The sequence below is a fragment of the Geotrypetes seraphini genome, chromosome 12 (assembly GCF_902459505.1).
Source record: "Geotrypetes seraphini chromosome 12, aGeoSer1.1, whole genome shotgun sequence".
Lineage (NCBI taxonomy): Eukaryota > Metazoa > Chordata > Amphibia > Gymnophiona > Dermophiidae > Geotrypetes > Geotrypetes seraphini.
Window position 1 is genome coordinate 90,257,026 of NC_047095.1, and position 15,117 is coordinate 90,272,142.

Consider the following 15,117-nt stretch of genomic DNA (forward strand, 5'->3'; position numbering starts at 1 on the left):
ATGACTTTTATTTATTGGGATTTCTTTACTGCATTTTCATGAAGAGATTCACTCAAAAGCGGTTTATGGTACATTGAATACTAATCAAGTACTCTTAGTGGCAATCTTGTAATACTTCCACAAGCAGTAATGGTAGGCATTTTGAGAGCAACAAATTCACTCCTGCCCTGACTGTACCACTAATGATTGTAAGGTAGTGGGGTAGGCTACTCTTTGCATTTTGTTTTGGGTTTTTTCCCTTTGGGTAACATGATCACAAGTAATGCAGTTCAGGTTAGGGATTCAAGATCCATACAAGTGGCTTACAATATAAAAACAGGAAAGAAATGCCAATTACTCCAAGAAAAGAGAAGCAAATATCTCCCTAACCCCCAGTTTAAAAATAGCCAACAAGCCTCAGGAATTAGGCAACCCCAACTTCTGGACATGCTGCTAAAGCTGCTGCTTAAACATTACTAATGATGTTGTACCCCTTAGGGCTTCTGGTAGTTCATTCAAAGGTACCGGGCCCATAACCAGCTACAAAGTATTCCTAAGTATGGTTGTGGGGGACCTGGCAAACAGACAGCATTTGAAGTAGTAACTGTTGCAATGAACACAAAGCTCTTACAGGCACATAATCTAATATATTGTATATCTAGACAGGAATGGTGAAGAGCAACCCATATGCGCCTGAAACACTAGTATTATCTTGAAAATAATTCTAAGCCTAATTGGCAACCAATGTTCTATTTGTAACAAGGGGGGGTAACATGGTTGAATTTATAGCCATCTAATAGCAGTTTATAATAACCTTGTCTTAATAAATTTAAGTATGGTTGTGTGAAGCATATGCTTGATGTTATTTGGTGACTTTTTCAATGTTGGGACATACATATGAGACAAACACCCTCATTTCATCTTTAATGCATTAAGTCTTTCTCTTTATTTTTTCTTGCATTTAATGTTAGTGAAGAAAACCCTAATTCACATACGTATGATGAATAAAACTGGAGGTACTAGACGTCATAAAAGATAAAGAAAAGCCGAGTTCATTCATTCACAGTGCCAACAGCTACAGAAAGGGGAAAAAAAAACCCACAGGTGTATCCTGTTAGGGAGGACTAAGAAGAAAACAGTGACTGGGAGAAAGGCAAAGTCAGGAAACAGGCAAAGGGCACACTCAATTGTGACCATTCTAGTGAGGCACCCCATCCCAGAGAGACTGGGGAAAGCGGGCCCTTCTCTTGGGCACAACTACTATGCATTGCACAGTCCCCTCTCTGGCCCTGCCACACAGCAGAGAGGGCGACCCAGAGCCAACTGGCGATGCTCAGACACGTACTGCCCCACACTCTCACCAGCTGTTTTCCTCCCCTCCCCTCTCTTGCATGTGTTCTCCAGCCTTGCCACTCTTTCACTCATGCATTCCTGAGCCTTGCCACACTTCTCATACCTCTCACACCCTCCCCAAGCCTCGCCTCTAAAATACATATCCACAGCAGTTTACAGAGCATCTAGCAACCTCTTGAGGTGCACTAGTGTACCACGGCACACCATTTTTAAGAATCATTGTAGTAGCATTTTGTAATAAGTGGCTTAAGGAAAGGATGGGAGAGTTGCCACTGTTGTAGCTTGACTTGAGGGGAATTGATGCATCTGCTTCAGTCAGGCCCAGCCACGAGGGGAGCAGTGTCATTGCAGTTAAAACTTGAAGAAAGAAGCAAATAGGGACAAGGTAAAGGAAGGAATTAGAGAGCTGCACGGGAACGGGGATGACGGGAATCCCGCGGGTTCCCCCTTTGGGTCACGGGGATCCCGTGGGGACGCCCCCTAGGGTCGCGGGGATCCCGTGGGGACGCCTCCGAGGGTCGCGGGGTTCCTGCGGGGTTGGATCGCAGCGGGGTTGGTCGAGCCGCGAGGGTAGTCTCCTTCTCCTTACCTGCCCTGTCGCAGCACACATCCGAACGGAAATCTTCCCGATGTCAGCGCTGACGTCGGAGGGAGGGCTTAAGCAAAGCCCTCCCTTCCTCCGACGTCAGCGCTGACATCAGGAAGACTTCCGGTCGGCTGTGTGCGGCAGGGCAGGTAGGAAGAAGGCAATGGCGTACGAAAGAGGGGGGAGGGGGCGGATCGCCCCGGAGAATGTGCACAGCCGGTCAGATCCCCCGATCGACCGACAACAGGCCCGGCCGACAAATCTCCCTGCCCTGTAGCCGCGAATCTAAATTACCTCTTACAGCAGCTTCACTACTCCAGCTGCTGTAAGAAGGTAATTTAGATTCGCGGCTACAGGACAGGGAGATTTGTCGGCCGGGCCTGTTCTGTTGTCGGTCGGGTGCAAAAGCGCCACAAAGGTGGAGGCAGGGAGGGAGGAAAGGTGGAGTGGAGAAGAAAAGACGCTTAAGGGGGGAGAAGGCCGCTGAAAGTACTGGGGAAGACAAAGGGGTGGAAAAGAACGCTGAAAGAACATGGGGTAAACGGGAGAAAGGGGGGAAAGGACCCTGAAAGCACTGGGGAAGACAAAGGGGTGGAGAATGCCACTGAAAGGACATGGGGAAGACAGAGAGGGGAGAAGGATGCTGCCTGACAGGACATGGGAAAGATGGTGGGGGAGAAGGACACTGAAAGGAAATGGGGAAGAGGGAATGGGAAGAAGACGCTGGCAGGGAAGAAGACAGAGGTGCCAGACTATGGGGGGAGCGGAGGGAAAAAGATGGGTGCCAGACCAATTTGGGAGGGGGGAGAAAGGGAGAGGTACAGTAACAGAGCAAATGGAAGACACAGAGAGAAGAGAGGCAGTGGATGGAAGGAATTGAATGAGAACATGAAGAAAGCAGAAACCAGGCAATAAAGGTAGGAAAAAAATTATTATTATTTTTTTTTTTTGCTTAAGGATAAAGTAGTATATTAGTTGTGTTGATAAAAATTTATAAACATTAGAGGCTCTGGTAGAAACCCGTTTACAAAGTATGTATTCTTCCCAATTAATATTTCCAAATTAATAAAGTCTTTTTGCTTATTTTTAAATGGGTTTCTACCAGAGCCTTTAATTCAGTAGCATAATTAAATGAAATAACTATTTCTGTAGTTTATAGGGACAAGCGGGGACGTAGGGGATTCCTCGCGGGGACGGGTGGGGACGGAGGGGATTCCTCGCGGGGACGGGTGGGGACGGAGGGATTCCTCGCGGGGACGGGTGGGGACGGGTGGGAGTCCTCACGGGGACGGGTGGGGATGGGTGGGACTTTGGCGGGGACGGGTGGGATTTCTGTCCCCGCGCAACTCTCTAGAAGGAATAACTGGAGGGAGGGAAGAAGGTTAAGGGGGATAGTAGAGAGTTGCACAGGAATGGGTTTAGCAGGACTCTGTGGGGATGAATCCAAGTTTCCAAGTTTATTACAAAAATTTGATTAATCGCCTATCACATTTCCTAGGCGATGTACAATCTCATTAAAAATCAGTTGGGGTGACAAATATAACAAACAATATAATTACAGACATTGCTATACATAATTTCTACATATCATTTCAAAGCTAAGGAAGGTTTTTTAAAGGGTTACAATCATTATTAATTTAATTTAATTACATTTAAGGAAAAAACAATAGGAGGGGTAACAAATAAAATTTATATTTAATATATAGAATAAAAAGTGAAAAGTAAAAAAGTTTTAGGATATAAAATTTATACATTAAAAGCATCATTAAAAAGGAAGCTCTTAAGTTTGGATTTAAATTTATCTAGGTTCCTTTCCTCTCGAAGAAAAGTGGGAGATCATTCCAAGATTGAGGAGCTGTTATTGAGAACATGGTGTGACGCCTTGTATTAATAACTTTCAGTGAGGGTATTGCCAATAAGTGTTGATCTTGCGATCTTAACTGTCTCGAAGTATGATAAGGAATTAGAACTCTAAATATAAAAGCGGGGTTTTTAAATAATAATGATTTAAATGTAAGCAAACATATTTTAAATAAGATTCGGTGTGTAACTGGGAGCCAATGTGCTTTTTTGAGAAGTGGAGAGACGTGATCGAATTTTTTGGCTTTGTAAATTATTTTAACAGAGGCGTTCTGGATAATTTGCAGACGTCTGATTTCTTTCTGCGATATACCTTTAAATAAAGCACTACAATAATCAATTTTGGAAATTACAAATGAATGAATTAAAATATTCAGAGATTTAGCACATAAAAATTTTGCCACTGAACGAATTTGTCGGAGTCGATAGAAAGTAGATTTGACCACATGACTTATGTGATCATGATACGTTAATTTATTATCAAATATCACTCCGAGAATCCTAATATTGTGAGCCATATGCAAAGGGATGCCCTTGATGGAGATGGGAGAAAGTAGTCTAGGGCAATCCTTCCATGGAAAAAGCATAGTGTTTGTTTTATTAATATTCAGGGCTAGTCTGTTGGAATCTAGCCAATGATGAATTAGATCAAGTTTTCCATTAATTGCTGTTATTTCTTGTAAATTGTTAGGATCAATTGGATGTATCAACTGAATGTCATCTGCATATGCAAATATAGAAAATCCAATAGATTGACATAGAGTCATAAGTGGAGCAAGAAAAATGTTAAATAGTAAAGGTGAAAGTATTGATCCTTGAGGTATGCCGTAGGGAAGTGAAAAATAATCTGAAGATGAATTATTGAAAAAAACATTTGATGAACGGTTTTCAAAGTAAGACTTAAACCATAGCAATACTTGGTCTGTTATGCCAATAGTTTGTAACCTGTTTATTAAAAGAGTATGGTCAATTGTGTCAAATGCTGATGATAGGTCGAGTGAAATTAACAATACAGAGGTATGATGATCTAAATGATACAGAATGGATGAAGTCATTCCGATTAAAGAATGTTCTGTAGAGTGATTAAGCCTAAATCCTGTCTGATTTGGATGTAAAATATTAGTTTTATCAATGTATTCTGATATTTGATTAAAGACTATTTTTTCGGTAACTTTTGCTAAAAAAGGGATGTTAGCAATTGGTCTATAATTAGTTTTTTCCTCAGGGCCTATCTTTTGATCTTTTAAGACAGGTCGAATCGTAGATTTTTTCCAAGCTAAAGGCATAACTCCTTGTTTTAGACTCATATGAATTAAAGCTAGTATGTGTGGACCAAATATTGAGAAATATTTCTTGAGGATGAATGGAGGGATGGATTCTGTGAAGGATCCCTTAGGATTGACAGTTTTAATTTTAAGTTCAAGATCATTAAGACTGGGGAGATTAAAATTGGAACATTTTGAAGAAAATAATGAATTATCGGCTTCTTCCGAGATCAGACTAGTTTGTGATTGTAATGAAAAATTTTTCCTGATGTTATTAATTTTATCTATGAAACAGTCTGTTAATTCCTGTGCTGTTGGTAGTGTTTTAATATCTTGGAGTTGATTTTTTGATTTGTTAGTGATTGATTTTAAGATATTGTACAGCTTGGAAGTATTTTTCGCTTGCATAATTTGTCTGGAATAATGAGTTGTTTTAGCTTGAATTATTTTTTTTTTATATAATGTTGCATATTCTATATATTTTATTGAATTTGAAGGACTTTTGTCTTTCCTCCAAATTCGTTCTAAGGAATGGAGTTGTTTTTTAATCAATTTAAGTTCAGGGTTGAACCACGGATTATTGTATTTGCGTGATGAAATATGTTTTATTTGAGTAGGAAATAATTTATCGATTAGTGACTGTGTAGTGTATATCCATTTTGTTAATGAATCATCTAAACTAGTTGTTTCCGAATTTACTAAGTCAAGATCAAAATTTGATGTTATTAAATCTAAAGATAATTTGGTAAAATCTTTAAACTTCCTAGTGTGTAGAGATTTATTGAGTATGGGTAGTGCAGATGTGTGTGATATTGTGATTAAGAAATGGTCTGACCAAGGGACAGATTGGGATGGATGGACATAAAGGTTATTAAGTTTAGATGTAGAAGAAAGGATCATATCAATTGTATGTCCTGCTGTATGTGTTGGTGATGATATTAGAGGGGATAGATCTAGTTGATTAAAGTGAGAAAGAATATCCTTAGTATAATTATTGTTTAAATCTTCAAAATGGATGTTAAAATCTCCTAAGATTAGGGGATTAGTAGTTGAAGATCCGAAATCAAATAAGAGATTGAAGTTGAAATATATTATTGCTGTTAATAGGAGGTGGAAGATAGATCAAGAGAATATCCAATTGGGGTTTAATCCTCACAGAAAATTGTAAATATTCAATAGTAGAATTTATTAGAGAGAAGTCAGAACCTACTACTAAAGAATCCTGAAAAATTACTGCTAAACCTCCACCCTTTTTATGGAGACGATGGTTAAAAATAAATGAGAATCCTGGAGGGCATGCATAAGAGAGGTAAGCTTCCTCTCCCTCAGTAAGCCAGGTTTCTACTAAACATAAAATATTATAGGATGATTGAGTGATAAGATCTTTCAACAGATGATATTTGTTTTTAATTGACCTAATATTTATTAATCCTATTTTAATTATTTTTATGTAATCTAATTTTCCTTTAGGTGTTATATTAGGTTTCTGTAATGGTAAAGAAATATTATAACGTTCTAGTTTCTTAGCAGAAAAAAATGGGTTGAAGAATTTAATGGGCCTGTGTCCAGTAATTACTGGAATATTGAAAGTGGGATTTTCCATGTGAAAATGACTTTTGATTGGGGGCTGACCTAATGATTTTGATGTAAAAACAAATACGGCATTTACAGGAAACCAATCTGATACACTTAAAATGAATAAGAGATTTAGTATTAGGGGTATCAAAATAAATGGTAGTAAAAAATACTTACCTAAAGTAAGAAATTGGTTTCCCATATATCGAAAAAGGCGCGCGCCTTTGCGGCGTGCGCCGCAGAAGGCTGGAATATAAGTGCCATGTACCGGGGTTAAAGGGGGCGGAGTCCAGAGCATGCCGCGTGAAGATCCTGCAGGGTTTCCATGGAAGTGCAACACCAGGCTAGCTTACCTATCCTTTCCTTGTGCTGCAGCTGCCATCTCCTAGCTGATCAGGGAGAGGGAGTGGGATTGGGAGATTACATTTGTCAAATGCCAGAAGTATGCATGTGATGACTGGTAAGTGCAACATCCAGCCCCCCTTCTGATGTAGTTACTTCTCTTTTTTATGGGTGCAGTTGGGGATGGAGGAGTTTTCTGGCAAGAGATTAGATTCCAATGGGGGCAGGTGGGTACAGGTTAGATTCCAGGGAAGACGGGCAAAATTTCTGTCCTTATGCAATGCTGTAGAGCAGAGTCAAAAATGGGAAAATTAAAAGCATAAGTACATAAACACTGCTGTATTAAGATAGATCAAAGATCTATCAATTCCAGCATCCTGTTTCCAACAGTGACTGATCCAGATCTCAAGTACCTGGCAGAATCTCAAGAGTAAAATAGATTATGTGCTGCTTATCCCAGGTATAAATAGTAGAGTTCCCAAACTCCAACTTAATAATGGTTTATGGACTTTTTAAAACCTAGCTACACCAATGTCTTCTTACCACTTTCTCTGGCAATTAATTCCAACTCTTAATTTACATGTTAAGTGAAGAAATTTTTTTTTTTTTTTAAAAAAGGGGTCATTTCCAATATAAGGAAATCACGTTCATAAAACTTTTATTTATGTGCTTTTATTCATGTATCTATTTTGAATTTATAAGAAATAAAAGATTGTTTATCTCAAGGTTGATGTGTTCTATCCCACTCCCCACTTGTTCTCTCTTCACTAGCCCACCCACCAGGCTACTTAAGTCACCTCTGTGATGCTCTACTAGGCTTTCCCATACCAAGTGCTGCTGTTCTAGAGACAGGTATGTACTGTTTCATTCAGATCTTTGTGGGATGGCAGGGAGTCGTGACCACTGGGGCAGTGTATGTGTGTGTGTGGGGGTCATTACTTAATCCCTCCAATATTCATCTGGTCAGTTTGGGTATCTTTTGGCACTTAGATGCTTCTAAAAGAGGTTTAGTTCAAAACGTAGTTCCATCCAGGACATCCTGGAAAAATTTGGATTATTGCTGCAAAACTTCCAAATCTAAACCCATCCAAAGCCCACCCATAGTACGACTATCAACATGCCCTTTCAACCTCTGGATGCACAGCGGGTCAAATGTCCTGCTAGACATCCAAGAAAACTGTTTTGAAAATCGGCACTTTGGATATCTTAGTAATTAGGATGTCCAAATGCCGACTTAGGCAGTTTTTCAGATGTCTATGTTTTTATTATGCCCCTACTAGTCTCTAGATTTTCCTCATAGAGGAGTCATTCTATCTCCTTTATAACCTTTTGTTGCCTTTCTATGTACCTTTTCTAATTCTGCTTTATCTTTCTTAGGATGTAGTAACCAAAATTGCATGCAATATTTGAGCTGGAAATATAATGCAGTCCTCGGGACATCCCAACGAGTCAGGATATCTACACTGAATATGCATGAGGCAGATCTGCATGCACTTCCTTCATTGTATGCAAATCTATCTCATGCATATTTATTGTAGAGATTCTGACAACCAGACTGGTTGGCATGTGTCCTAAGGACTGGGTTGAGACTCCTCGAACTATATAAAGGCTTTAAATAATGTGGTTTATGAAAAGTTATTTCTATTGAAAACTTAACAAAACATTTTTTCAAGAACTATTGTGGGAATAGGTGAACCACAACAGATCAGGTCCTGCTTGTTTTTGCGACCATTTTACACAGGTGTACAATTCTCATCAACAGAGCTACCAAGTTACCCAATTCCTTAAGCCAGCCCTGGATTTGTGACAGCCCCATCACATTGCATTCTGGGTTTGAAGCACTGATTTCAATGGACAGAATCAGGGTCTACAAATACAACACTACTTTAGGGTGTAATATTAAAACCAGGATTGGCCACAAACTTCTGGTGAAAGGTCACTTGGACACACAAAGTCAGAGGCGTGAAGAAAGTACAAGAAATTTATTACGGTATACCGGACTCTAGTAGAGTTAATAGCCTGCCTACTAGAGTGTCAGAAACAGGAAATACACGGACTTTTATGCCCTTTTCGCAAACTAATATATGCAAAAACTACAATTTTCATTTGTTACTTCTATAACTTTCTGCAATTATTATTGGTCCTAAGACAGCACTTATGATAGGTTCAGGGGTACAACTTATAGTCCTATAGGAAACTAGCTCATTTCTCTGCTTATCTAAATCTTACAGGTCTAAATGCTACATGTACAGAAGGGCAGGGCACATCATGGCTCAAACTCTTATCTATTCAGCTTACAATGTGGTAAGGTAGGGACATACATTTTAGGCAGATGAAGTCAATAGATTGTCAACTTTCTTCAGCTATGTAGACCAGAGCAATATTTTAAACAACAGTTAACCATTTCATGACCCTACACTGGAACTAGATAATTTGGTAGCTCTGTATTCCCATCAAGAAATAATTCATTTATTTCACTTATAACATTTTTCCATTTTTGTAGTGTAAGATAATTGTAAAATACAAATACATATAACAAAGTGGGATCTGGTCCTTGAAAGCTTAGGCCTCAATAAATTAGTTAGTCTATAAGGTGCCATTTGCTTTTTTCAAAAATATTTTCTATACAATAACTTTGAATTTCAGATCTAGCAAGACTGACAGAGACGGAAAGTAATGGCAGCTTCTACTCTGAGCTGTATGTTGCAGAGAGCAAGGCAGGTTAGTTCCTTGACCACTACCAAGATAAAGACTGGAACTTGTATACTACCTTTTTGTAGTTATACAACCATACTCAAAGCAGTTTACATATAGGTATTTCAAGCATTTCCCCTATCTCCCAGTGGGCTCACAATCTGTCTAATGCAGTGTTCTTCAACCTTTTGACACCTATGGACCGGGAGAAATAAAATAATTATTTTGTGGACCGGTCTGCGGACCGGCGATTGAAGAACACTGGGCTAAGTCGTGGGCCACACCCCGTCCATCTCCACCCCAGACCCCGCCCCATAATAGTACTAATTGCAACACCATTTTTTCCATTCATTTTTCATATATACACACACCCATCCACAATATAATCTTATTAACACATAATAGTTAACCACAAAATTAAACTACACAGAGCACACTATATGCTTCTCAACATTCATTTCTACCAGAAAACAGATAACCCCATGCAAATACAGGACCAAAAACTAAAAGTACTAATATATTACATTACATTACATTAGGGATTTCTATTCCGCCATTACCTTGCAGTTCAAGGACGATTACAAAAGAATTATCAAGGAAGTATTACAACAAGAACTTACCAAAAAAAAAAAAAAAGGAAATTTGGTCATTTTCAAAGAGAGTAGGAAATGAGTATGGTTATTTTTTGGGGTAGTTGGCTTTAGTGAGAGGTGGTGTTTGAAACTTGCGGTGTTATTTCTTTTTTCAGGGATTTCTTTTTTTTTTTTTATATATATTTCTTTATTCATTTTTAAAATATGGAAACAAGTGTACAATAAATCAAATCATAATATACATTTTTCACTTGAAATTCTACAGTCATCTTATACTATAAATTACCTCCCATCCCTCCCTTCCAAATATACTTGTAATTGCCTATCACATTTTACATAAAACCCACCCACCCACCATATATATACTAAATGGGGATAAATACAATTATTTATTATAGTAATTTATTAATGGTCCCCACACATCTTTAAATTTCTTAAAATAACCTTTTCTAACCGCCAATGTTTTTTCCATTTCATACACATGACACACCAAATTCCACCAAAAACAGTAGTTTAACCCGCTATAGTGTTTCCAATTGTATGTTATTTGTTGGATGGCAACTCCTGTTAAAATCATTAACAGCTTATTATTATTCGAGGAGATTTGACTTTTGGCCCTCATAGACATACCAAACAAAACTGTATTCTCTAACATACAATTTATTTGACCCCAGATCAATTTCCAAAAATTATTAATAAAAGGACAATAAAATAATAAATGATCTAGAGTTCCAGCCTCAAGATGACAATGCCAACATCTATTAGATTTAGAGCTTTTCAGGGATTTCTTGAAGAGTATGGTCTTTATTTCTTTTCTAAAAGTTTTGTAGTCTAGGGATGCCATCAGTAGATTGGCGATTTGGTTGTTTATACAAACAAAACCCTAAGATTCAAGACTCTGCATGCAGTACAACCCCAGAAAAAAGAAACATTTCTTTCTGAACAGTGCAAAATACAGACAACAGATGACATGTAAATTCTCAAAATTGACACAATTAAATCACTAAATTTAAAACTAAAATCATTCCCCCTACCTTTGTTGTCTCCCTCCCTCCATGCTCTGCTTTACCTTCAGGCCTGCTCCCGCTGGGCCATTTTATGCCGCTCCTGGCGTTATCTTCGGGCCGGCTCCCGCTTCCTCACTGCCGCAGTGCACAAAGATACAGGCAGCAGCTCCTTGCATGTCCCGTGCCTCATCGGAAAGCCTTCCCTCTGACGTTGTGACATCAGAAGGCTTCTGGTTTAGGCGCAGAATGCGCGTAGGAGATGCCCGCTTCTTTGTGCACTGCAACACTGGGGAAGAGGGAGCCGGCCCAAAGATAACGCTGAATCAATCGCACCAAAGATCGGCGGCTGAAGAACACTTTCTCGGGCCTCATGCACGTGCCAGCCCTGCGGACCAGCATGAAATTTCTGGGGACCGGCAGTTGAAGAACACTGGTCTAATGTATCTGGGGCAGTGGAGGATTAAATGACTTGCCCAGGATCACAGGGAGCAGTGAGAGGTTTGAACCTACAACCTCAGGGTTCAGAGGCTGTAGCTCTAACCACTGCACCACACTCTGCTGCTGGTACAGCTTGTAATGAACTAGCACGAGACTGGAGGTCATTGCACATTCCAGATCCTGATTTATTATTTAAGAGGTTTTGGGATGTATATTTATTAGCATGGTAGTCTGTACTTCTTTCAAAAAAGATGGAGACCTTTTCTTCAGTGATCCACATCGTGGAGATTTGAGCTTTCCTGAGTGCTTAGATTACCAATTTATTTATGTTATTAAATATTTTAAGTTAAATTTATTTTTTTCAAGCCCTTTGGTACATCACTGTTACAAAGTAGAATCTTTCCAAAGGGGTAATAATCCCAGGGGAATTGTTTTGAAATTTAGGTGGTAATAATGTTAATAAATTATGGTTCATGCTAAACCCTTGGTTTTCTTCTATGTATTATGGAATGTTAAAAAAACAATAACATCAAAGTTAAAAAAGAAGAAAAAAATTGGAAAAAAAAAAGTTTAGTCAACAGCCTCTAAATCAGGTTATAAATTCTTAATTTTGAAATAATTCTTCCTGTACTTTGTTTCAGCTGTTTCTCTGGACAGGAGCTAAAAACCCAGTCCAGATAAGAAGTTACTATGTGGACTGGAAGATGCTGCGTGATGTCAAGAGACGGCAGATGGCCTTCGAGTATGCAGATGAGCGACTGAGAATCAATGCCTTGCGAAAAAATACAATTCTTCCCAAAGAACTGCAGGTAAAAAGCCTGGTACTAGAGTCAACCTTTTCCATCTTATGCTATGCTTCCAAGAAATTACCAAAATCAAAAGGGAGGAGGTAAAGGATCATTCAGTTATATCTACTCCATACATGTGGTGATTTATCCCTTCCCACAAACTGGCTTACATTGATTAAATACTTACAACTTTGAGCACCTCCCTTGTCCACAGCTCATTTTTTTCCTCTGCAAGCAAACTGTGCAGATAGGGGTTCTGATCTGCTCTGCTTAGTTTTTATTGCTTGCTTGCACTTGAAGTTTGGTTTTTATGATGCTTTGGTGTCTGAGACCCATTTTTTGTTATGTCCAGAGGCTTTGAACATTTTCTCATTATTCAACAAATAAATTACTGCAATTCTCTTTATGCTGGGTTAGGACAGAAGGACATTCAGAAATTACAGATAATACAAAATACAGCTATTAGATTAATGCACAATCTCTGTAAATTTGACCATGTATCTTCATTTTTGGAAATGCTCCCTGGCTCCCAGTAAAATATCATATCATATATAAGTTGATTACTACTTTCAAAATACTAAAACGGACGAGCCACCCTATCTAGCATGCTTGTAGGAATTTAAGATCCATAAATAAGCAATTACTTATGCCATCTTACAAAGGCATTGTACATGAACATGTACAAGAATCTTCTCTGTAGTTGGTCCAAGATATTGGAATGCAATCCCATTGGCAGTTAAAACAATAACTTAGGTTGATAGGTCTTAAACTTATCTTTTTTCTGATGCATACTCTCAGGTATAACGGGTAGCACTATTGGCATCTCTGAAAACAAAAGAAATATCCCTAATGTATCTTCTTTTTGGAAAAAAGGAAAAATTAGGTTCTTACCTACTAATTTACTTCCTTTTAGCCTCTCCAGACCGGTAAAGGTATCTTATAAGAGGGAATATATCTCATCATGACCAGCAGGTGGAGACTGAAACAAAACTGTGGAATAGTGCATAGTAGGCACCTTCCCCTATTCCTATCAGTCTACCGAATAGCCAAGCAGAACTAAGAACTTGAAACAGAAATAAACAAAACTCCGAACAGGAGTAACAACTAATATACCTAAATGCTGTTGGAAAATGTAAAGGAGAGATCCCAGAAAGAAAATGTCCCCATAGCTCCCCAGCTATGCCAGCCAAGCCACAGCTGCTGTTCTTCAATTCTCCCCGGCCCTAGAAAAATATTAGAACCTGCAGAAAAACCCAAATCTGCACACGCAACAGCCACATGAACAACACGACAATAGACAGGGTGGGGTCCTATACCGATCTGGAGAGGCTAAAAGAAAGTAAATTAGCAGGTAAGAACCTAATTTCTCCTTCTTTAGCAACTCTCCAGCAGTCCCCATCATTGGTGGAACCCCCGAAGGGCCAATACCAGAAAACGCTCACCGAACACCGCATCTTGACACGCCTGAATGTCCACACGGTAGTGTCTTGACAAAGGAATGCAAGGAAGACCAAACAGCAGCCTTACAAATGTCCACTAGAGGCACTAGTGAAGACTTAGCCCAAGATGCCGCCTGATCCCTGAGTGGAATAAGCCTTGATAAATTTTGGAACAGACTTTTTCTGAAGAAGATATGCAGACGCAATAGCTTCTTTGATCCAACGCGCAATGGTAGCCTTGGAAGCGCCATCCCCCTTACAAGAACCTGCAAGAAGGACAAAGAGATGATCTGATTTCCTGAACTCCTGGGTCCTCTGCACATAAGAGCGAAGAACCCGACGGACATCAAGCTTGCGCAACTTCTGCTTAGAAGATCCCTCCTGACTACCCAACACCAGGAGGACCACTGCCAGATTGACATGAAAAGGAGAAACTACCTTTGGCAGAAAGGAAGGAACAGGCCTCAACACTACCCGCTTCCTAGAAAACTCCAAGAAGGGAAACCTACAAGAGAGAGCCTGCAGCTCTGAAACACGTCTAGCAGAAGTAATAGCCACCAAGAAGACCGCCTTAAGAGTAAGGTCCTTCAACGAGTAGGCACCCAAAGGCTCAAAAGGAGGGCGCACCAGCCCGGACAGGAGCAGATTCAAATCCCAAGAGGGAACAGACGGCCACATGGGAGGCTTAAGCAATTTGGCCGCCCACAAGAAGCGAACGACATCAGGAATGGCAGTCAAACGCTGACCTTTCAAGAAACCCCAAAAGGCTGACAAGGCCACAAGCTGAACCTGGAGAGAAGACCAAGCCAATCCCCTATCTAGGCTATCCTGCAAGAACTGTAAGATGTTAGGCAGGGAAGTGTGAAAAGAGAGCACTCCATGCGCATCACACCACTCCTTAAATAGATGCCAAACCCGCACAAAAAGCCCGAGATGTGGAAAGTCTCCAGGACCCGAAGAGGGTGGAGATCACCTTATCCGAATACCCCTTCTTACCTAGGTGTTCCCTTTCAAGATCCAAGCCATAAGACAAAAGGGACTCAGATCGAAAATGGAAATGGGGCTCTGAGTCAGAAGATCGGGCAAAAGAGATGGAGGAAGAGGGTTCGACACCAGATGCCACACCAGATCCGCATACCATGAACATCGGGGTCAATCTGGAGCCACCAGAATCACCAGGTCCGGGTGATGAACAATG

At 39.8% G+C, this 15,117-nt stretch overlaps 1 protein-coding gene across 1 annotated transcript in view; it reads left to right on the forward strand.

The window, feature by feature from the left end:
- Positions 1-15,117, forward strand: part of MRPS14 (mitochondrial ribosomal protein S14) — a 29,131-nt gene that overhangs the window by 9,292 nt on the left and 4,722 nt on the right. Inside the window, exons 2-4 of the mRNA XM_033916323.1 lie at positions 7,732-7,812; positions 9,607-9,677; positions 12,334-12,501. Of these exons, the coding sequence (XP_033772214.1) occupies positions 7,732-7,812; positions 9,607-9,677; positions 12,334-12,501 (320 nt within the window). The remainder of the gene's footprint in view (positions 1-7,731; positions 7,813-9,606; positions 9,678-12,333; positions 12,502-15,117) is intronic.